Raw genomic sequence first — 24,031 nt, 5'->3', positions numbered from 1 at the left:
GTGGCTCGCAGGCTGTAGAGCACAGGCTCCGTAGCTGTGGCACACGGGCTTAGCTACTCCGCAGCATGTGGGATCTTCTGGGACCAGGGATCAAACCCGTGTCCCCTGCATTGGCAGGCAGATTCTTAACCACTGCGCCACCAGGGAAGCCCCAGAATATATTTTATATGCATACATCTGGACTGACATATAGAGAAGTCTTTACCCCTCCCCCAAGATATATTAGTATTTATATTAAATGAGAGTACTTCTTCAAAAGAGAAAGATCTATTGTTAAAATAGAAGTGTAAAAGCTATACTTTTCAATATAATACCACCATTTTCCCCTCACACTGAGTTTTTCACTTTATCACATGACTATTATCTTAGAGACACTTTACAAAATAACTAAAAACCTCAAATAAGGATAATACTATAATAAAGAGAAAAGAATCACCGTCACAGAAAGCCATTCTGCACTAGAAGAGAACAGCAAAAGGAAGAGAACAAATATCTTGAAGTATTTTCCCAGTTGCTGAAGAAAAAACTTGTTTTTTTTTTCTTTCGGTCGCACCGCACCACATGCGGGATCTCCGACCAGGGATCAACCCCGCACCCCTTGCAGTGAAAGCATGGAGGCCTAACCACTGGACCACCAGGGAATGCCCCAGTGTCAAAAGTTTAAATTTTGGGAACATTTCCAAACACTGAAAGCTGGGATGTATGAAGGTGAATGTCTCTTGTACCATACACAGAAAAAATATTTGTGTTTTCTGGGTCAAAAGTGGGGAAGATAAGTACAGCAGCAAAGGAAAACCTGATGTTTGCATGGGTTGGGGTAGGGGGGTGGGGGAGTTCCCAAATGAATAAAAAGCAGAAAACCAGACTTGTGCCAGCAACAGTAAAGAATAACTAGATTGAGGACCAAAGGGAGAACTAAAAGGCTTAAGATGAAAGAGCTCAGGCTGGCCAGAGAGCTTAATGTGATGAATATCTCCCTTAAAATCTCAATACTTAGTTCTGAAGAGATATAGTTTAGAAATTACGGAATGAAAAGAAGGAAATCCACCAGAGACTTAGTGTGCACAGAAGGGGGAAGTGTTATGCCCTTTAATGATTCATTCATATTGAGGCATGCCATGAAAGCAAAATGTCCTTCATATAGCATGCACATATTTAACATACCAGCCAAAGGATGATCTTTAGAAAAGCTGGCATATAATTTTGAGACAGCTCTGCCTCCCCTAAGATTCTGGAAAGCAGAGAGGCCTGGATGTAATCTACTTAATATCTCACAATTGAAAGTACAAGAAACAGTAAACACATTTTCAACCTTTTCTGAATTGTGATTGATAATTCTGTATTCCCAAAGGATAGGACAGGTGAGCTTGGGAACCAAATTATTCACCAAATTTCAGAGCCTTGACACAACAAAGGTTTCTTTCTCACTCAAAATGTTTGTGAGAGTTCACCATCTTGGGGCTGTACAGTTCGGTACTTGAGGCTTCTCTAGTCAAGGAAGCAAGGGAAGAAACAGAAGAATCAGGAAAGGGTTCGTCACTGTTTCTGTTAAGTCCCCTACATACGAACCTTCAAGTTGTGAACTTTCAAAGATACGAACATGCGTTAGCATGTCCAATCACCTAAGTCAGTTCACCTTTCTGGAGTACACTGCCACGTGCATGCAACCTTTACAAGTGGTTGTGCTTTTGTGTACTTTACAGTACTGTATAGAGTACAATAGTATAGTGTCTTTATTTCAAGCTAGATCTGCAAGAGGATGACTTCATTGAACTCCTTGCGTGCAACATGAGGAGCTTACTAATGAAGACCTGATGGAATCAGAGACCCACAGAAAGGACGAAGAGAGACAAAAGAAGTAGTAGCTGAAGAAGCAAAGAGACTCACAATGTGGGAAATGGCAAGGAGATTTTACTTGAGGAGGCACTTTTAGTTTTTTGAGGCACAGGACCCAAACGTAGAACGGTACTGCAGCAGCCGTTCAGACTGCAATCCAGTCCTACCGTGTCATTTACGACGAGAAAAAAAGAGCTACTACCCAGACATGACTGGATCGTTTTTTCAAGAGGGTAGGTAGAATTGAATCCATCAAGGAACCAGAACCTGTGCCATCAACGTCAGGTGTGAGTGAAATTGCAGCTTGCCCTCTGTCTCCTATTGCTGATGATCCTTCAGCTCTACCATCTCCCACCTCCTCTCCCTCCTCCAGTCAGTAACTCTTCTTGTCTGTTCACTCGATGCCAGCCCTTGTATGCCAGCTGTTGTACTGCACTACTGTGCTTTTCAAGGTACTGTTTGTTTTATGTATTATTTCTGTGAAAAGTATTATAAACCTACTACAGTACAGTACTATACAGCAAATTGTGTTAGTTGGGTGCCTAGGCTAACTTTGTTGGGCTTAGTAACAAATTGGACTTACAAACGCACTCTCGGAACAGAACAAGTTCGTATGTAAGGGACTTACGTGTACACAGTTACACATACAATTTCTGCTCACATTTCACTGGCCAAACAGCTCACATGACCCTGCTGTTGCCCAAGTACAAGAAGTTGGAAGAAGGGGGGAGGGGAAAAAAAAAAGAAGGGGGGAGGGCGCACTATAGTGTCTCAATATAGCTTAAAAAAAAAAAACCCAATGAAACCACACTAAGATTTATTTAAAAAAAAAAAAAAGGCTATCAAACCAGACATTACTTGTAAGATCACAGATACGCATAGGAATTATGGGCAATTAATTAACACAGACCACGAATTTTGTCTATGGTTAATGACAATTGAAGCAAGAACTTAAAATGTCCCAAGCTGGACTTTCCTGGTGGCACAGTGGTTAAGAATCCACCTGCCAACGCAGGGGACACGGGTTCGAGCCCTGGTCGAGGAAGATCCCACATGCCGCAGAGCAACTAAGCCCATGTGCCACAACTACTGAAGCCCACACGCCTAGAGCCCGTGCTCCACAACAAGCCACCACAATGACAAGCCCGCCCACCGCAACAAAGAGTAGCCCCCACTCGCCGCAACTAGAGAAAGCCCGCACGCAGCAACAAAGACCCAATGCAGCCAAAAATAAATTTTTAAAAACTCCAAAAAAAAAGAAAAAAAAAATAAAATGTCCCAAGCTAAATTTTTTTCCTGTATTTGATAACAAGAAATATGCAAGTTTGTTGGAGAAAATATTTCCAAGGTACTAAACCTAAGAGGAATTTACCATATGGATCTTCATGTAAAAAGGAAGAGTCACAGAAAATGTTTGACTAGATTTACACAAGAGAAGCAGTCTTCACTCAGATACTTCTGATCTCATGAAATCAATGAGAGCATTTCTACAGGAAGTTACCTATGTGAATGCCAGGTGTTATGCTGCTTTCAGATGATCTGATGGACTTAGACAACCTCCAAAAAATGAGTGAAATTATCAGCTAAGCAAAATTTATACAACCACTAAACAATCAATTCATATGGATAACCCAATGACAATCACCATCCTGTCTTACAGATTTCTAAAAGAGTCGTATCTCTTGGTAGCAATGACTTAATATTTAGGAATATACAGGTAAGAACCAAATTTTTTCTAAAACTATGCATTTTCTCTGTCACACTGACGAATACTCCACTGGCACCAATAATTCTGTACCATAAAGCATGGAAAAGAAATTTGATTTGGACAATTTTAAGGGCAGGTATTGTCAGCTAATAAAAGAAATTCAATATGATCCCTACGGAACATGATTTTTGACAGAGCTATACTCTCATAAGCCCATCAGATTAAGCTGGTTACAAAACATTCTCAGAAAACTAACGTGACTTAAATTGGCTGTTGAACATTAAATCCCTGCCAAATTCGACAATTTAGTTTCATCACTAATAATTCACCTGCCTAAGTCTGCACAAAGTTTGTGATGCCATCACTTTAAAATGTTTTTTGCACTTGTATGAGTGTGCTTCCAAATCACTGAGTGCGACAACACAATTTAAGATTTTACATTACTCAAAATTGTGAGTCAATCTATTAAAAAATTCTTAACTGCGAAATCCCCTGGTGGTCCAGTGGTTAGGACTCAGTGCTTTCACTGCCGAGGGCCCACGTTCAATCCTGGCTGGGGAACTAAGATCCCACAAGCCATGCGGCGCAGCCAAAAAAAATAAATAAAAAAAATTCTTAACTACTTTAATTCCAACAGTAAATAATGTGGAAAGGATCTAAAAATACAGTTAAAAGCTGATGTTTGTAGCTTTAGGAGACTTATATCACATATTTTCCTAGAGAGATAAAAAGCTATAGTAATCACTAGTTATATTTTGTTAAAACCAACAAAATATTGAGATGTATCTTACATATATTAAGAAGACTTTTTTTTTAATTTTTATTTATTTATTTATTTATGGCTGTGTTGAGTCTTCGTTTCTGTGCGAGGGCTCTCTCTAGTTGTGGCAAGCGGGGGCCACTCTTCATCGCGGTGCGCGGGCCTCTCACTATCGTGGCCTCTCTTGTTGCGGAGCACAGGCTCCAGACGCGCAGGCTCAGTAATTGTGGCTCACGGGCCTAGCTGCTCTGCAGCATGTGGGATCTTCCCAGACCAGGGCTCGAACCCGTGTCCCCTTCATCAGCAGGCAGATTCTCAACCACTGCGTCACCAGGGAAGCCCCCAAGAAGACTTATTTTAAAAAGCAATGTGAGTAAACAGTTTGGCCAAGATTTGGAAGCCACTCCTGTGTTTTGTTTTGTTTTGTTTTTTATTTTTTACTTATTTTTGGCTGTGCTGGGTCTTTGTTGCGGCACATGCAGGCTTTCTCTAGTTGCAGTGTGTGGGCTTCTCATTGCAGTGGCTTCTCCTGTTGTGGAGCATGGGCCCTAAGCACGTGGGCTCAGTAGTTGCGGTGCATGGGCTCAGTAGTTGCAGCGCACAGGCTCTAGGATGCGCGGGCTTCAGTAGTTGTGGTGCACAGGCTTAGCTGCCCCCCAGCACGTGGGATCTTCCCAGACCAGGGATTGAACCCGTATTGCCTGCATTGGCAAGCGGATTCTTAACCACTGTGCCACCAGGAAGTCCCTGGGATTCTTCTTTAAGCAAAAGTTTAAATGGCTTAAAGTTGACAGAATAAATCTGACATCTAAATACACTTTGTGTTGAGTACTATATGAAATGAACAGGATGCTGAAACAAAACAGGAGATCTGGGAAGCCTCTCTAAAGAGGTCTTATATGTTATTCCAGTAACATTTTTACTATTCTTGTCATATCTACATATCACTTGTACTGTTACTAGGTGGACCAAAAGACACACACACTTTGGGAAACGGCATGGTAGGAAACCACATTTATAGCCAGAATGATGCAGATTAGATTTTCATTCTGGCTTAGATATTCACTTACATGCTATTTGACCTATGTCACTTAACCTCTATGAACTTGTTTCCTCACCTACAACTTGGAAGATACCCATCACATGAGAGTTAAAATGAGATTGCATCGTAAACTCCCTGGCACATAATAGGAACTCAACAATATGTTAAAATCCTTTTCTTTGCTTGCCTCTTTTAAGACTTAACAAACAAACAGGAATCCAGGAAGATGTAAGCACTTAGAGAAGTGTTAACACTGTGCTTGAAGCAGTAATAAGCTAAATAAAGAACAGTGAACTTGGTCTTAATGGCATTTACAATGTTGAATCCTTTCCAAATGGTTTTCAATTCACTTTGCTCAGATCCACCACAGGAATCACTAACTATGGAAACTACAGCCTTACAAAATATGTTTCATAAATAGTAAGACTTGAAAGTTGAAATTACTCCTTGATCCATGGGCTGCAGAATGGATGTTGTGTTAGCAGGCATGAAAACAGCATTAATCTCATTGTACATCTCTTATCAGAGCTCTTGGGTGACCAGGTGCATTGTCAATGAGCAGCAATATTTTGAAAGGAATCTTTTCTTCTGAGCAGTAGATCTCAACAGTGGGCTTAAAATATTCAATAAACCATGTTGTAAACAGATGTGCTGTCATCCAGGCTTTGTTGTTCCATTTACAGAGCTCAGAGTAAATTTAGCATAATTTTTAAGGGCCCTAGGATTTTCAGAAATCAATAAATGTGGGGCTTCCCTGGGGGCGCAGTGGTTAAGAATTCGCCTGCCAGTGCAGTGGACATGAGTTCGAGCCCTTGTCTGGGAAGATCCCACATGCCGCAGAGCAACTAAGCCCAAGCACCACAACTACTGAGACCACACGCCTAGAGCCCGTGCTCCGCAACAAGAGAAGACACCGCAATGAGAAGCCTGCACACCTCAACGAAGAGTAGACCCCGTTCGCCGCAACTAGAGAAAGCCCGCATGCAGCAACAAAGACCCAATGCACCATAAATAAATATATTTTTTTAAAAAACATAATATGAAAATAGAGGCAGATACAGGGAAAAGCGACAGAAATCAATAAACTACGTAAATGAAGGGAAAAAATAGTAAGAGGTCCACCCTCAAAGTATGCAGCACCACTCAAAAATGAGTTAATTGATCCTTTTTTTAAAAAACTGGACAAAAAACTATGCAATATTGCCACAGAATTTCCCATATTCTCCAACTCAGGGCCTCTGGCAATTCACTGCTGAAAAAACAGCTAAGACAGCCTCCAAGAAGGGAGCTCTACAAGGTCATCTAGTCAAATCTAGCTGTATACCCGGAGATACGTATTAAATTTGAGTACTGATCAAATGCCTTAATTTTTAACAAGCACCCTCAGTGACTTAGTCAGGGGTTTGAGAAACGATCTATTCCCATGTTTCTCAACCCTGGCTGCACAGTAAAATCCCTTGGGAAGGTTTTCTTCTTTAAAGGTAGACTGACATAGGTGAACAAACCAGACATTTTAAAAGTTTTTATGTTAGTCTGGTTGAAATGGTCTAATTTTTTTTAAAATAAATTTATTTATTTTTGGCTGCGTTGGGTCTTCGTTGCGGAGCACAGGCTCTAAGTATGCAGGCTTCAGTAGTTGTGGTATGCGGGCTCAGTAGTTGTGGCTCGTGGGCTCAGTAGTTGTGGTTCATGGGCTTAGCTGCTCCACAGCATGTGGGATCTTCCCAGACCAGGGATCGAACCCGTGTCTCCTGCATTGGCAGGCAGATTTTTAACCACTGCACCACCAGGGAAGTCCCAATTTTTGTTTTAAAAAACCTTTTTTATATTCACAATGTTTTGTTGAAGGAAAAAGGCATGTGGCTGAATAACATATATAATGTGATTTCTATGAAAGGATGCAGTACATTATGTGTATATACTATAAATATGTATCTATCTTTAGGACACTTTTTTTTTTTTTACAGTAACATCTCTGAAACCCAGATTTCTCTTAGTCAGTGGCATGTCATGATGCATTTAGCATTCTTCTGTATTAGTGTGATGCATGTCATATCAATAACATTAGTCAATAAAACAAGGTATGTTTGTGAATACATGCATTGGCACTTGAGCAAAGTTCTAAAAGTATATTCAAACTGTCAACAACAGTTACATCCGGCAGGTTGGAGTAGCTGTCAATATTTTTTACTTGATAGGGCTGTACTTGTTTAACTTTTTTATATTTAATTTTAGCTTCTGTAGTTAAAAAAAAGAATCGGGAAAATTGTGGACTTCCCTGGTGGTCCAGTGGTTAAGAATCCGCCTTCCAATGCAGGGGACGCAGATTCGATTCCTGTTCGGGGGAACTAAGATCTCACATGCCGCAGGGCAACTACAGAGCCCGTGCGCGCCACAACTAGAGAGAAGCCCGCACACTGCAACGAAAGATCCCACATGCCACAACTAAGACCTGACGCAGCCAAATATAAAATAAATATTTTTTTTAGAAAAATGGGAGGGCTTCCCTGGTGGCACAGTGGTTAGGAATCCGCCTGCCAATGCAGGGGACACGGGTTCGAGCCTTGGTCTGGGAAGATCCCACATGCCACGGAGCAACTAAGCCCGTGTGCCACAGCTGAGCCTGTGCTCTAGAGCTCACGAGCCACAACTACTGAGCCCATGTGCCACAACTACTGAAGTCCGTGCACCTAGAGCTCGTGCTCCGCAACAAGAGAAGCCACCGCAATGAGAAACCTGTGCACCACAACGAAGAGTAGCCCCTGCTCGCCGCAACTAGAGAAAGCCCACAAGCAGCAACGAAGACCCAATGCAGCCAAAAATAATCCCATAATCTCTCAATTCCTTGATTAAATAAAATAACATGTGAACATCTTCAATGGCCATGTGAAAAAGCCAGGGGGTTTAGGAATAAGCACTAGTTAAGATTTCAAAGCTAGAAACAAAGAATCTCACAATGCATAAGGAGAAAGCAGAAAGACAACAGTAATTTAAAATATAAAACAGTAAGAAAAATTCCACATTAATAAATGGGATTCTACTGGTTACACTTAAGGAACCATATTAATACTACATAATCTAATAAATCCAAACATTTTCTTACAACTGCATTTTACCAACTGTAAAGTATAATACTGAGACCAACTCTCCTCTGGAAAGAACAATGAGGGTAGCAGCCTTGTACATTCTCCTTATCCTGACAACTAGCAAAAAAGGATGAAATTCCATTTGTGTTATTCGAGAGAAAAAACAGTATTTTATGCAGCACCTTTTCTCCAAAATGATCAAAGTATCTGGGGTCCCTATGTCACACAGTTCCAAGAGAAGTTTATCATGCCAAAGTGACCCTGAAAGTGCTGCATTAAAAGAATTGCAAATACAGCAAATTTGAATCCATTATTGTGAGAAAAGAAAAAAAAAAAAAAAGCAGAGAACAGACCTACAAAGTGAAAATAGGTCAACTCAAGTAAGGTAAGTAAAAAAGCTAAACCAGCCTCTGAGGGAAAGTATTCGTGCACAGTTCCTCATTAATCCTGGTGCTTCCTTAAAAGCTTGATGCCTTTTGGGGTATACTGAAGCCTCATCTTCCAGGCCTTCCAACCACAACTTAACATTACATTAAATCATATAAAATGATCATTTTTGTAGGTCAAAAATGGCTGAGGGCTTCCATGGTGGTGCAGTGGTTGAGAATCTGCCTGCCAGTGCAGGGGACACGGGTTCAAGCCCTGGTCTGGGAAGATCCCACATGCCACAGAGCAACTGGGCCCGTGAGCCACAACTACTGAGCCTGCGCGTCTGGAGCCTGTGCTCCGCAACAAGAGAGGCCGTGACAGTGAGAGGCCCGCGCACCGCGATGAAGAGTGGCCCCCGCTCGCTGCAACTAGAGAAAGCCCTCGCACAGAAACGAAGACCCAACACAGCCAAAAATAAAATAAATAAATTTATTTTTTTTAAAAAAGGCTGAAATTGACAATTTCATACAGCTGAACCTCGTAATTCATTCAACACAAGCAGGAATATACATGAAAACTTAGCAAATGGGAGTTCCTCTATTAAATGAACCAGTAGCTTAGCTGACTGGAGTAAAACCCAAAGTTGTAGACACAATCCACAGCTGAATTTAATTTCTTTCATAGCCCTCCACTCTGCTGGTCACAAGGCAAAGATTACTTTTTTAAAAATTTCTGCCCGCAAATTGTATAAAACAGCTTTCAGAAGTCTATTATACAGGGACTTCCCTGGTGGTCCAATGGTTAAGACTCCATGTTCCCAATGCAGGGGGCATCAATCCCCGGTAGGGGAACTAAGATCCCGCATACCCCACAGCATGACCTAAAAATAATAATAAAAATAATAGTAATAATAATAATAATAAAAGAAGTCTATCATACAGATGAGAAAAACAGACCCTGAGACTAAGTTACATGTCTGAAGGGACAATAATCAGAGATAAAACATGGACATGACAGACCTCCCCTAAATTTAATGATTTCTGGTCCAGTGCTCATTCTACTATCTCATCTCTCTCTTCAATGAAAAATATACTCAAACCTACATACCCTTCTGCCTTCTTCATATATGAAAGAACACAAAAATTAAGCCAAAAGACTGTTCAAAATAACCTTTAAGTTATAAAGTTAAAACCTAAAGAACAGGGCTTCCCTGGTGGCGCAGTGGTTAAGAATCCGCCTGCCAATGCAGGAGACACAGGTTCGAGCCCTGGTCCGGGAAGATCCCACAATGCCACGGAGCAACTAAGCCCGTGCACCACAACTACTGAGCCTGCACTCTAGAGCCCGTGAGCCACAACTACTGAGCCTGCGTGCTGCAACTACTGAAGCCCACGTGCCAGAGCCTGTGCTCTGCAACAAGAGAAGACACCGCAATGAGAAGCCCACGCACCACAACGAAGACTAGCTCCCACTCGCCACAACTAGAGAAAGCCCACGCGGTGCAGAAGCGAAGACCCAGTGCAACCAAAAAAATAAAATAAATAAGAATAAATAAATTTATATATGTTAAAAAAAAAAACAAACTAAGAAACAGAGACTTCCCTGGTGGTCCAGTGGTTAAGAATCCACCTTCCAATGCAGGGGGCTCGGCCTCAATCCCTGGTCGGGGAGCTAAGATCCCACATGCCGCAGGGCAACTAAGTCCACGAGCCCCAACTAGTGAGCCCGTGTGTCACAACTACAGAACCTACACGCCACAACTAGAGAGAAGCCCGCATGCCACAACAAAGACCCGACACAGCCAAAAACAAAATAATTTTTTTTTTTTAATGTAAGGAACAGAAATAGAGCTTCAAGTGGTTTGGACTAATGTTTACATACAAGTATGGAAGTGGATGGACTTATGAGCTTGGGAATGAAACAGACTAGCTGAATCCCAGTGATCCCTACTGCTGTCACCTTTCCTAAAGTTCTTAATCCTTATCTGTAAAAGTACCTACTCTGGGGGCTTCCTTGGTGGCGCAGTGGTTGAGAATCTGCCCGCCAATGCAGGGGACACGGGTTCAAGCCCTGGTCTGGGAAGATCCCACATGCCGTGGAGCAACTAGGCCCGTGAGCCACAACTACTGAGCCTGCGCGTCTGGAGCCTGTGCTCCGCAACAAGAGAGGCCGTGATAGTGAGAGGCCCGCGCACCACGATGAAGAGTGGCCCCCACTTGCCGCAACTAGAGAAAGCGCTCGCACAGAAACGAAGACCCAACACAGCCATAAATAAATAAAAATAAATAAATAAAGTACCTACTCTGTAGGGTTGTTTTTGAGGATTGAGAGAATGTTAAGCACCTGGAATAGTTTTTAATAAATAGCAGATGGTACTGTTACAGGGTTTTATTATCACAGTCAATGAAAATAATTTTTTGAGAAAACTTTTGTTTGTTAATACCACTTAACACTAGTAGTCAATAAAGAAAGAATTTGATATGGGACAGGGACCAGCACCAGGTATAATGCCTTACATTGTACCAAACACCACTGCTGTTACTAATTCAAATTAACTCTTAATTACACATACTAACAGAAAAGTAATTCTAAAAGCATTTACACATTCACTGCAAAATAAGCCCCTTGAACAGACCTTTTGTCTGTTTTGTTTACTGGTGCATCCCAAGTTGTCTAGAACAGTGCCTGGTACATACTCTGAATACTAAGGCTTTTCAAAACACAATAATCTTGACACTCAAATGTGTACCATTTTTCTTCTTCATGCACCAGCCTAAACAGAGGAGCCTCTCACTCTAAAATTAACTCATACTTTCCCTTAAAAAAGAGTAAAACAATTTTTAGCCTTGGGAATTCCCTGGTGGTCCAGTGGTTCGGACTCCACGCTTTCACTGCTGAGGGCCCAGGTTCGAACCATAGTTGGGGAACTAAGATAGCACAAGCTGCACAGCCGGCCAAAAAAAAAAAAAAAGTCTAGCCTTAAAAAAATTTAAGGGCTTCCCTGGTGGGGCAGTGGTTAAGAATCCGCCTGCCAATGCAGGGGACATGGGTTCAAGCCCTGGTCCAGGAAGATCCCGCATGCCGCGGAGCAACTAAGCCCGTGTGCCGCCAACTACTGAGCCTGCGCTCTAGAGCCCAAGAGCCACAACTACTGAGCCCAAGTGCCAGAACTACTGAAGCCCACGTGTCTAGAGCCCATGCTCTGCAACGAGAAGCCACTGCAATGAGAAGCCCATGCAGTGCAACGAAGAGTAGCCCCTGCTCGCCGCAACTAGAGAAAGCCCACATGCAGCAACGAAGACCCAACGCAACGAAAAATAAATAAATAAATTTAAAAAGAAAAAAGGAAGAACTACATACCAGGGACTTCCCTGGCGGTCCAATGGTTAGGACTCCGCGCTTCCACTTCAGGGGGCGCAAGTTCCATCCTTGGTCAGGGAACTAAGATCCTGTATGCCACAAGGTGCAGCCAAAAAATCAAGTACTACATACCTCAACATGGCCAAAGTATAGGTTATACTGCTTGGGAATAAATTTGGACAACCTTCATCCTCTGGATATGCAATTTTACAGATGAGTTAAGATTAAGGATTTTGTTTTGAGAACCTTTATGCAAATGTAACTTGCACACTAAACCCATGAGAATACACTTGCTCAGAGTAACTCAAAAAAGGTACGTTATCCTCTAATATGAATGTAGATCAACAGCAAAAACATTTACTTCATCTCCGACAATGGGTAAGAGGAAGTTTTCACAATTAATACTACTACGTGATAATTATACTTTGCAGTTTACAAAACCCCACAACTTCATAACCACCCTTGAAATTAGCAAGCAAGGTAGATATCATTAATCCCCAATCTACAGATGAGGAATCCAGATGATTCCAAGGCCTTTGCACTACATTACATCCACCAAAGTATGAGTCATTTTTTTTTAAGTATTCTGACTTCCTAACAAGCAAATTTAACAAGGTAACTATTTATTTATTATAAATTTATTTATTTATTTTCGGCTGTATTGGGTCTTCGTTGCGCGTGCCAGCTTTCTCTAGGTGCGGTGAGCAGGGGCTACTCTTCGTTGAGGTGCCCAGGTTTCTCATTGCGGTGGCTTCTCCTTGCAGAGCACAGGCTCTAGACGCGCGGGCTTCAGTGGTTATGGCACACGGGCTTCAGTAGTTGTGGCTCACGGGCTCTAGAGCGCAGGCTCAGTAGTTGTGGCGCATGGGCTTAGCTGCTCCGCGGCATGTGGGATCTTCCCAGACCAGGGCTCGAACCTGTGTCCCCTGCACTGGCAGGCGGATTCTTAACCACTGCGCCACCAGGGAAGTCCAAAAGTCATTAATTCTTATTCATAGTAACGTGTCTCCTCCAAATTTTTATATGTGAAGAAAAGGGCTTAATACATTTTATATTGCTTTAGCTAGATAAAATCCTGTCCTGATCACAAATGAAGCCTACCAATGACAGATCTGCCCAGCTACTATGATGGATCAATCACTGGAAGCAGGGCAATAAATTCAAGATTAAATTTCAAAAAGATAAACCAGCATCATGATCATACGTTTTCTAAACTATTCAGGATTCAGTGTTCTAAACATAATGATCATAACAAGACGTGGGTGAGACTTTAAAAATATTATTTGGAAAGTTCTAAACTTAAGACAGACCCTGCTGCTAAGGGTCTGCACCTAAGTCAAGTATTTTTAAACACAGATCTAGCTCAAGGTAAACATACATAAAACCAACATACTTGGCTTTGACATTATCAGTCTGATTGACTAGTTAGTATGCCAGTAAGCTCTATTTTCAGCAACTACTGTATTCTTGACGTTTCCAGCTCCCATTTGGGGGAAAGGGGAGTGAGAGGAGGAAAGCTTTCACTTTGCCTTTGATCTGTCTTATGTTCTGCCAAATAATAACTTCATTTGAAAGAAAAAAACCAATATTCTGGGGATTCAGATCTAAGATATCTTGGTGGTAGAGGGATGGACAGAGCCTAGGAAACTTTCTAAATGAGACAACTAGTAGCAACAAATGGTCTTAAGTAGGACGACCACAGGGCAAGTTTGTAGTTTCAGCACCATTATGAATTGGCACCCCTTCATTTCAAGGTATCCTGACTTGAATAAATTATGATGACCCTTCTATTATTATGGCAGCTGTTATTACAACTTAGTAAACTTAAACGAGCTTCTGAAATTGTTCCTAGGAGAGTGACTTGCATGAATAGTTAATGAGCTCAAAGTAATGTTATCTTGGCAAACCAATTTGTCAACTGGGATGTATCTGTATTTAACTGTATCAAACTGTTAACTGACCATTTCAAAAACCGTGAAAACAATCTTGTTTCTGTTCCCCACTACCCCTTAATAGATTCTACTTGACAGCTAGCTAGGCTACTATTTGGAACACTTGAGAATCATTTGCCAACCTCCCTGCCCCCCAAATTTTTATAACTATATCATTAAGGGCTGCATTCATTAAGACTAAGGTAAGGGGCAGAAACGTTTTAGAAGTACTTTACAGAAATTTATGGCATTAAGTTATATCCCAATATAGAAATTGTGATAAAGCAAAAAACCTAAATACAAACACACTCTGAGGGCTTCCCTGGTGGCGCAGTGGTTGAGAATCTGCCTGCCAATGTAGGGGACACGGGTTCGAGCCCTGGTCTGGGAAGATCCCACATGCCGCGGAGCAACGAGCCACAACTGTGAGCCACAATTGTGAGCCACAATTACTGAGCCTGCGCGTCTGGAGCCTGTGCTCCGCAACAAGAGAGGCCGCGATAGTGAGAGGCCCGCGCACCGCGATTAAGAGTGGCCCCCACTTGCCGCAACTGGAGAAAGCCCTCGCACAGAAACGAAGACCCAACACAGCCATAAATAAAAAATAAATAAATATATAAATAAATAAATAAAAACACACTCTGAGACTACCTAAAATTCATCACTCTAACTTCATTCACTGTGCCTTGTTTTTGAAAGAAAACAAGGTTTCTTTAGAAAAGTATGAAGATATCTTATCTATTTACAATGGATATGAGTCAAGTCATAAATACCAAAACATATTATGTGAAGTAACTGCTAAAGAAGTAAGTATACCCCTCCTCCCACAAGGCACCCTCTGATTTAGTTACACATGGGTCTTTTGTGAGTGGCTCAGGAGAAATAAGAGTACCAGTCTAAAGGTCATCAGACAGACAAGTTCTGGCTTTGCCATATACTTGCCAACTAATCATGTGATACAGGAAAATTAAAAAAAAAAAAAAATCACTAAATCTTCTCAAATTCACTTTCCTGAACCATAAAATGGAATTAACATTACCTACTTCAATATCACATGAAATAAGTAAAAAATTTTCTGAAAGTGGTCTGTGAAATGTGAAGTTCTATATAAATATGAAATTATATAACAAAGTTTAAAATTTTAACCTTTATCCTATGCCTGTCATTACTGTTTAAATACACTTTACTTAAATATAAGGCTAAAAAATTGCTGGAAAATCAGTCTTACAGCCCTTTAAAAAAAAAATAAAATCATGCTTTCAGATCAGCTTCTTAAAAGTATTTGAAACTCATTTGTAAAATTAGATACATTAATTCACTGTGCTGAAATTTCACTTGCTATACCAGGTTAAAGTCAAGAAATTTTTAAGATATTTCATATTCCCTTGACCAAGCTATAAAACAATTATGAAAAGCCTGCTTATTCGTATGGACTTTCAGTGGGTTAGCTTGTACTTAATGAATCCAAACTTTGCTCAGTTTAGTATCTGTGTTCTTCCCCATACTAGAATTCAAAGGCGAAAAGGGAGCCTAGAAATGTCCACAGTAAGAATTTACCCCATCACCACCTCAAATTGCAATGATTCATGATTTCATTATATTCTATAGTTTTGTAGGCCAACAAAATAGACTGAATAATACATTGTGTATATGCACAAAAGTATACACAAAAGAGCATCTACCTTAAATACAAAGACCAAAAGCTACTTGTAGGAGGAATTTTTTAATTGCATTATCCAACTCTGCTTATGTTTAGGTAGGAGAAAAGAAATGTATTCAATAAAGTTAACTCCATTAACTGAAATAGCAATTAATTTCAGCATTAAGTGAAACAGCAACAATAAAAATTATTACTGGCCTATAGTCAAAGAACTGATAATTAACCTGTGCTTTTAAACTCATTACTAAAGTCAATTTACTCTCATCCATTTTTTTTTCCTAACAAGATGTATATTAAGGAGCTAATTCAAAACTCCTTGTGGGGGTGGGTGCCCCCCACCCCTCACTGACTACCAAAATAAGCCAGAGATGAGGCTCTGGTGTCTTAAAAGGACAGCTCTCAAGTGACACAGAACAGATGCATTCCTGGTGTTGCGTTCACAGACTGAATCAAACATGACCATCAAAATGTTACCCTTACCTCATGTGGAGCTAATCATCACATGGAGAAGAAAAGTGAAAAAAGGCCAAAACCAGCACTACCCCACAACCCAAATGTAGCTTGTGCTGACCGCTCTATTCTCAAAAAATGTAGAAACTACTCATTTTCCCCCCTCTATATTCCCCACTTTCCCATACTAATATGGTTCATATACGTGAGAAGACTTCAGAAATGCTAAGAGATGATGGGCTTGCTTAATATGGTTATGAATAATATAAAAACCATCCCTTAGACTGCTGTTGTTACATGATAAGATGCTAGATTTAATCTTCAAAGTGAACAGTCCTAGCCCCAAACTTCAATATTTCCCATCTGCAACACCAAACTGTCCTTTTCCTGAACACAGCTTAGCTCGTCCTCCAGTACCATTAAATAATCTGCATCAATTGATTCCAATTCCCCAGGACAAAGTTAAATGATGCCACAAAAAAGTTTAAGTACTAGGTTCAACATAACATGCAAGATAAAAGCTAAAGGTACTGCAAGAACAAGGAAAAAAGCCAAAATGTATATCCAACTACACCAAACCAAATCATCAAAAGCACTCTTCACCTTCCCCATACCTGATAAATTGTTTGGCAACTATAACTATGGGGTCACTTTTTTGTGACCACAAACAAAACTGAATTATTGCACCCAATAAAGGAGCGGACAAAGATAGAGGATGATTCCTAATGACTATCTTCCTCTTCTTCCTTTCCAATGAATCCCTCCCAATTCTGTGCCCAAAGGTCACAAGAGATCCTCTCCACCTGGGAGATCCTATATACCCCCCACCCTTAGATCCTGAAGGACAACCCTAATGTTTAAACAACGGTAAGGATGTGGCTCTATAGTCCTGTGTTGAATAACCAATTAAGCCTTTGGTCAAAAATCCTCAACACCCAATTCCAAAAATGTGATTTTCACGCTAAACTGTCACTTACTTGGAAGCTACAATCACAAGCTTCCAAATCAGTTTTTAAAACAAGTTCTTAAAAAAAACCTTCCCCCATGTCCTTTCTGGTGATCACAGCAGGTTTACTCAAAGCCTAAATCCCTACAGAACAAAAAACATTCAAATACAATTTAGAGTTTCTTCCCAAGGGCACTGGTAGATTAAGAGGGGAACCTATTTGGGGCAGGAGAGGGGAAGAAGAAAAAAACTTCCATTACAAGCACATCTACATTTGTTTGACTTTTAAACACTGAAATAAAAGACAAGTCTGACCTTGAGCTGTATTTCCCCATCTTATTCCCCTCCCCCTCCCAACAGAAATCTTGTTCAATACAAACGGCAATTTAAGGATTTACAAAACGAAATTTAGTGATCTTTCCTGAATTTGAGTTCGAGGTCTTTTCTCCTAATTTTCAAATTCCTGAATCCTAATGTATGATGATACACTGGGACTAGCCCTGAGGCTATTCACATGACTAAACAGGCATTCAAGGAAAGCAAGGTTCCCACACAGCATGTTGAAAAATAAATGGTTTAATGAAGAAAAATCTAAAGATCACTGACACTTGATTCCAACCGTGTCTCACCCCACAACAACATTAAAAACACAAAAAGCATACATATGATTTTTCGTTTTGATAATACTAGTTTAACGGATGTGGGGGTAATTCAAATACCTAGGTCCAAAATGGGGGGAGGGAGGGACCCAGGCCGGGAGGGGCAATTTAAAAAAGCAGCAGTTTGGGACTGAGCAAACGGACACAATGGCCACTTCGATAAAGTTCTGAAAAATGACTATAGCACCTTTAGGGACAAAGGAGCAATGAACAAAGAAGAACTGTTCGAATCTGTACATAAAGCCGTCTATTAAAATTGGAGAAAACAGGATCTGCTGGGATCCCTTGTTCTTAATACAAAAACCCAAGTCTCTGCTGAGTGCTTTGGGATAAGTGAATATCCCCAGTGAAGTACGAACACGCATTCCAAGCCAGGGTAGTCAACCAAAATAGTTACTACACGTTATATGAAAAAACTTTATTTTTCAACAGGTCCTTCCATCTGTCATAACGCTGCGTGTAAACAGGAAAGTCATCATTTTTAAATACCGGTAGATTGAAGCACAGGCATGGAAAAGGGACTAAGAGTCATGATCTCCTTGTTTCCTGTTCAATGTTCTATCCAGCAGAACCCACAACTTATGGAGCCAGAAAATGATTACAGAAACTTCGAGCTCTCTGGGATAAGTCTGAGGACAGGGAGCGTGAAAGAGATTTTTCTAGACCTCCCTAGAAAAAGGCGAGGTTGAACGGAAAGCCTAAAAAACCCCGCTACAAGGTGTGCCGGCCTACGGGAAGGAAATCCGACCATAGCATCTCAGCTGGCCTCCGCCCAAGGATGAACTGCAGTGATTCCCACTCTCTCCCCCCTTCCCCCACCCTCATCCAAGACGGCCCCCCACCACAAGCCCAGAGAAGCCCTCCGCTCGCAAGGGTTCTCCTTTGTGAGACTCCACAGCCGCCGCCCCACTTTGGGCCTCCGGGGAAAAGCCACCGCCCCCACCCGCCATATTTCCCTGAAAGGCGCCCGCACTACAGCGCCCAGTCGCCACTCTCCCCCATGTGGCGGGTGTTTCTTCCCTCATCACGCCACCAAATTGTTCACCACGTCCCAAAACCGGCCCAGAAACTCCCCTGGGGATTCCTCGCCCGGAGACAGCACCCGCCATCTCCTCCCCCGCCCCCGCCCCGGGACTCGCCCTCCCCCCAGCCGCCATTTTACAACCAACTCCTCCACCCTATGGCCTTGGTCTCCTCGGCTCGCGAATGTCTGCAGCTGAGAACTCCGAAAGGGTCAAATTCCTGAGCCTTGAGCCTCCTACCGCTCCGGGAGCCCAGAGGCCATTTCCTGCTTCCCGAATCCACGTCCCCGGGCCAGGCTTGGAGATGATGCCGCCATTTTGTCTCCTGCTCCCGGCCTCTGTGGGCGGCGGCATAGGGTCCGAGAATTCCAGCCCCCCGTTGCCCCGCCAACTCACCGTCGTATCGCTCAGCCTGCTCGGCCAGCTTCGCCTGGTACACCAGATCCTCCCGATCATCCATAGCGGCAGCGGCTCCGGCAGGGTCTGCGCGACGGATGGAAGCGGATAGCGTCTCCAACTCTCAGCCTCTCGCTCCGCGCCCGGGCAGCAAAAATGGCGGCGCCTCAATCCGGGACTTCCGCCTGCGCACGCGGACAACTGCTCAGCTCTATGGCAACCGCTCCCTGGCAACTGGCGCGGGGGGCGGGTCCGCGAGCTAAGCGCCCGAAGAGGCTGGAACCAGCAAGACGCCCCTCCTCCGTGGGCTCCGCGGCTGCTCTAGGCGGGAACTGCGACTGCGGGGAGGGAGAGCGCCACGAGGGAGCGAGGGAGGCCGGGTGAGGCCAGCTTGGACCGCTCCAGGAGAGAGTGAGCAGGAGAGCCTGGACTGCGGACTGAGAAACGAGAGGCTGTAACGGTTTTTGAAATGGCAAGCCTTGCTCTCTGAAACCACCTTCTCTCCCCGTTTTCGCAGCCAAGCCCCAGTCTTGGCCCTTATTCAGACCCGTTTAACTCCGGGATAAAGAGTTGGGCCCTGCTGTAGTTCATAGGGGAAGGAAGGCTGCAGTTTTCACACTTCACCTTCGCACTTTGCAATCTTTTCCTGTTCCTCTCCCACAGCCTCCTTTTCCCCTTTAGGCCCACCATGGGTAGGAACAGGGAAGTTCTTAGAGGAGCCTGGTCTGGAGTGCAAGGTGCAGAAGAGTAGGTCCAAGATCAGATTGAGATCCAGGAGGCAGGAATGGGAAAGGACCTGGTCTGTTTTGCTTCCCAATGGATTCGCAGCACCTTGTACTCAATACAGTATGTGTTGCAAGACTAAAGCTCAGGTAATTAAAGCATATGCCGTGTGGTAAAGTCTGCAATAAATGTGGAATAAAAAGCTTGGAACAAAATTATGAGGAGCCCTGGATGGCAAGCTGAGAAGTTTGCACCTTACTCAGTGGGCGCAAGGAAGCTATTGTTTGATGATTTTGCGAGGAGGATGACACCATCATAGTTATTCTTTAAAAAGATTATAAATATTGTATAGCAGTAATTAAAGAGCAGCATGAATTATCAGGTTATTACAATAATACAGGCAAAAGGTAATAGAATAGCAGTGAAAATGTGAAAGAAAGGACAAATAGGAATAGTATTACAGAGGGAAACCACAACAGTTTGCAGCTAATCAGATTTGAAGACCTTGTGAAGGGAAAAAAATTAAAATTGACCTTCAATCTTCCCACCCTGAGTCACTGGGATAATGAGTAGCAGTACCATTAACAACAACAAAAAAAGGAATGCTAGGAAAATTTGCTGACGGAATGCAGAGAAAAACGTGAGTTCCTTTTATCACATGTTGGTTCTAAGGTTCTCACATATCACTAAAGTAGAAATAACAGGCATGGAATTGGAAAAGGGGACTGGCATTCCAAGCTGGAGGGAGGCTGCAATGGAAGCAGCTAGAGAATGTGTGGAGGTAGGAGGACAAACAAAACCTTGGAGAATACTTACTTTCAAGTGATAGGAGAAAGCAGAAGAGCCAGCAAAGTTTGGCTCCTTAAGCCCCTTCACACTTTTAGTACATCTTATCAAATGTCGATGATGAATGACTAAGAATCAAAAGATCTGGGTTCTAGCTCTAATTCTATAACTAAACAAATGTGTGACCTTCAGAAAGTCATTTCACCTCTGAGCTTCATGTTCATCTGTAAAGTTAACTGGAGACCATATGTTAGGCCACAAAACAAGTCTTAATCTTAAAAGATTGAAATCATACAAAGTGTCTTTTCTTGTCACAATGGAATGAAGTTGGAAATCAATAAGAGAAGGAAAACTAGGAAAATCTGCAGATATGTGGAAATTAAATAACACTCTTAATTAACTGATGGGTCAAAGAAGAGATCACAAGGGAAATTAGAAAATACCTTGAAATGAATAAAAATGAAAACATACTATACCAAAAATTATGAGATGCAGCAAAAATCCTGCTAAGGGAAATTTATAGCTGTAAATGTCTACATTAAAAAAGAAGGGGGGGGGCTTCCCTGGTGGCGCAGTGGTTGAGAGTCTGCCTGCTAATGCAGGGGACACGGGTTCGAGCCCTGGTCTGGGAAGATCCCACATGCCACGGAGCAGCTGGGCCCGTGAGCCACAATTGCTGAGCCTGCGCGTCTGGAGTCTATGCCCCGCGACGGGAGGGGCCACGATAGAGAAAGGCCCGCGCACCGCGATGAAGAGCGGTCCCCGCACCGCGATGAAGAGTGGCCCCCGCTTGCCGCAACTGGAGAAAGCCCTCGCACGAACCGAAGACCCAACACAGCCAAAAATAAATAAATAAATAAAATAAATAAATAAGAAAATCCTTTAAAAAAAAAAAAAAAAAGAAGGGGGGGCTTCCCTGGTGGCGCAGTGGTTGAGAATCTGCCTGCCAATGCAGAGGACACGGGTTCAAGCCCTGGTCTGGGAAGATCCCACATGCCGCGGAGCAACTAGGCTCGTGAGCCGCAATTACTGAGCCTGCGCGTCTGGAGCCTGTGCTCCGCAACAAGAGAGGCCACGATAGTGAGAGGCCCGCGCGCCGCGATGAAGAGTGGCCCCCACTTGCCGCAACTGGAGAAAGCCCTCGCACAGAAACGAAGACGCAACACAGCCAAAAATAAATACATAAATAAAAATCAAATAATGTATAATTCAGGTGTACATTAAAAGAAAAAAAAATTAAAAAAAAAAAAAAAAAAGAAGGGGACTTCCCTGGTGGCACAGTGGTTAGGAACCCACCTACCAACACAGGGGACATGGGTTCGATCCCTGGTCTGGGAAAATCCCACATGCTGCAGAGCAACTAAGACTGTGCACCGCAACTACTGAGCCTGCGCTCTAGAGCCCACAAGCCACAACTACTGAGCCCGTGTGCCGCAACTATTGAGCCCACATGCTGCAACTACTGAAGCCCACGCACTTAGAGTCCCTGCTCCACAACAAGAGAAGCCACAGCAACAAAAAGACCGCACACTGCAACGAACAGTAGCCCCCGCTCGCCACAACTAGAGGAAGCCCACGCACAGCAATGAAGACCCAACACAAACAAACAAAAAAAAGTTAAAAAAAAATTTTTTAAAAAGCAGAAGGGGGCTTCCCTGGTGGCGCAGTGGTTGAGAATCTGCCTGCCAATGCAGGGGACACGGGTTCGAGCCCTGGTCTGGGAAGATCCCACATGCCACAGAGCAACTACGCCCGTGAGCCACAACTACTGAGCCTGCACGTCTGGAGTCTGTGCTCCGCAACAACAGAGGCCGCAATAATGAGAGGCCCGCGCACCGTGATGAAGAGTGGCCCCCGCTTGCCACAACTAGAGAAAGCCCTCGCACAGAAACGAAGACCCAACACAGCCATAAATAAATAAATAAACAAATAAATAATTTAAAAAAAAAAAGAAAACTGATTCCTTATAATACAGTCCCCTTTAAAAAAAAAAAAAAGCAGAAGGATCTTGCAGGTTGGGGCAGCCTGAGTCTTTGGTCCTACACCCATATGCTTCAAAGCTTTATTAAAAATATTTGGATCCCCGTGAAGCCCTACTATACACAAACTTACCAAGAGGTTTGGGTAGGAATGGGGTTGATGGGCTTCATTTATAAAATCAGGAGTACTGATAAAAGAAGTAAAGCTTTGAAAGCTTCAAGTCCTGCGCCTGCTCATGGTCATCATTAACCAGCTTTACTTGGAACGTCAGTCTGGCTGTAGATTTCAGCAAGCTGTGTCAGATGGGAACCTGCCACTGACCTGCTGGCATGAATAAATGTACCTGGTGAGATCCACACTGCCTACATGGGTGTTCATCCCTCAGCCCCCATGCCCATCGTGCTCTGCGTAGATCTCTGTGATGCAGCAGGTACAGTCAGAGTCTCACTGAGCAGTCTCATCCTTAGGAAACCTGAGGGAGTGAGGAGTAAATACCTCGATTAGCACGTAGGAGTTGGGGATCTAAGCACTCACACTTCCGGTGTTCAATAAATATTTGTTAAGGGGGGGGGGATAAATTGGGAATTTCGGTTTGGAATTAACAGATACACACTACTATATGGCAGTCCAGTGGTTAGGACTCATTGCTTTCACTGCCGAGGGCCCGGTTCAATCCCTGGTCAGGGAACTAAGAGCCCAGAAGCCACGTGGCACAGCCAAAAAACAACAACAGATAAACAACAAGGACCTGCTATATAGCACAAGGAACTATATTTAATACCTTGTAATAACCTGTAATGGAAAAGAATCTGAATACATATATATATATATACACATAACTGATTCACTTTGCTGTACACCTGAAATATTGTAAATCAACTATACTTCAATTAAAATATATATGTGTTAAACAGATTAAAAAAAAGAAGGCTCTCACATTGATAACCTAACTGTACAACTTAAGGAACTACAAGAAGTACAACATAAGGAAATAAAAAATATTAAAGTGGAGATAAGTAAAATAGAAAACAGAAAAAAAAAAAGAAAATCAAAAAACTGAGTTGGTTCTTTGAAAAGGTCAACAAAACTGAAAAACCTGTAGTTGGATTGACTACGAAAAAAAGAAGACTCAAATTACTAAAATTAGAAATGAAAGTGAGGACGTTACCACCAACCTTACCGAAATAAGGAGTGTAAGAGTTTTATAAATTGGATAACAAATGAAATGAACAAATTCCTAGAAACACACTGTGATATCATGATACAATAAGAAATATATATTTGGTCTTTGTCCTTGGTTCTTACCAGAGAGCTCCT

At 42.5% G+C, this 24,031-nt stretch overlaps 2 protein-coding genes across 3 annotated transcripts in view; one reads left to right on the top strand and one right to left on the bottom strand.

The window, feature by feature from the left end:
- YWHAE (tyrosine 3-monooxygenase/tryptophan 5-monooxygenase activation protein epsilon) overlaps nt 1–19,404 on the bottom strand; it is a 40,403-nt gene extending 20,999 nt beyond the window's left edge. The window contains exon 1 of one of the 2 annotated variants that reach the window (XM_007183816.2): nt 19,226–19,404. In XM_007183816.2, the coding sequence (XP_007183878.1) occupies nt 19,226–19,289 (64 nt within the window). In that variant the 5' untranslated portion in view covers nt 19,290–19,404. The remainder of the gene's footprint in view (nt 1–19,225) is intronic. The other variant, XM_007183815.2, reaches the window with a different exon arrangement.
- Nucleotides 19,405–22,783: 3,379 nt separating this feature from the next.
- LOC103001843 (ATP synthase subunit ATP5MJ, mitochondrial-like) lies at nt 22,784–22,963 on the top strand. The gene has a single exon (XM_057536739.1). The coding sequence runs from the start codon at nt 22,784–22,786 to the stop codon at nt 22,961–22,963; it is 180 nt and encodes a 59-aa protein (XP_057392722.1).
- Nucleotides 22,964–24,031: the final 1,068 nt, after the last annotated feature.

This window comes from Balaenoptera acutorostrata, chromosome 20 (genome assembly GCF_949987535.1).
Source record: "Balaenoptera acutorostrata chromosome 20, mBalAcu1.1, whole genome shotgun sequence".
NCBI lineage: Eukaryota > Metazoa > Chordata > Mammalia > Artiodactyla > Balaenopteridae > Balaenoptera > Balaenoptera acutorostrata.
This window is presented reverse-complemented; position numbering and strand designations above follow the sequence as displayed.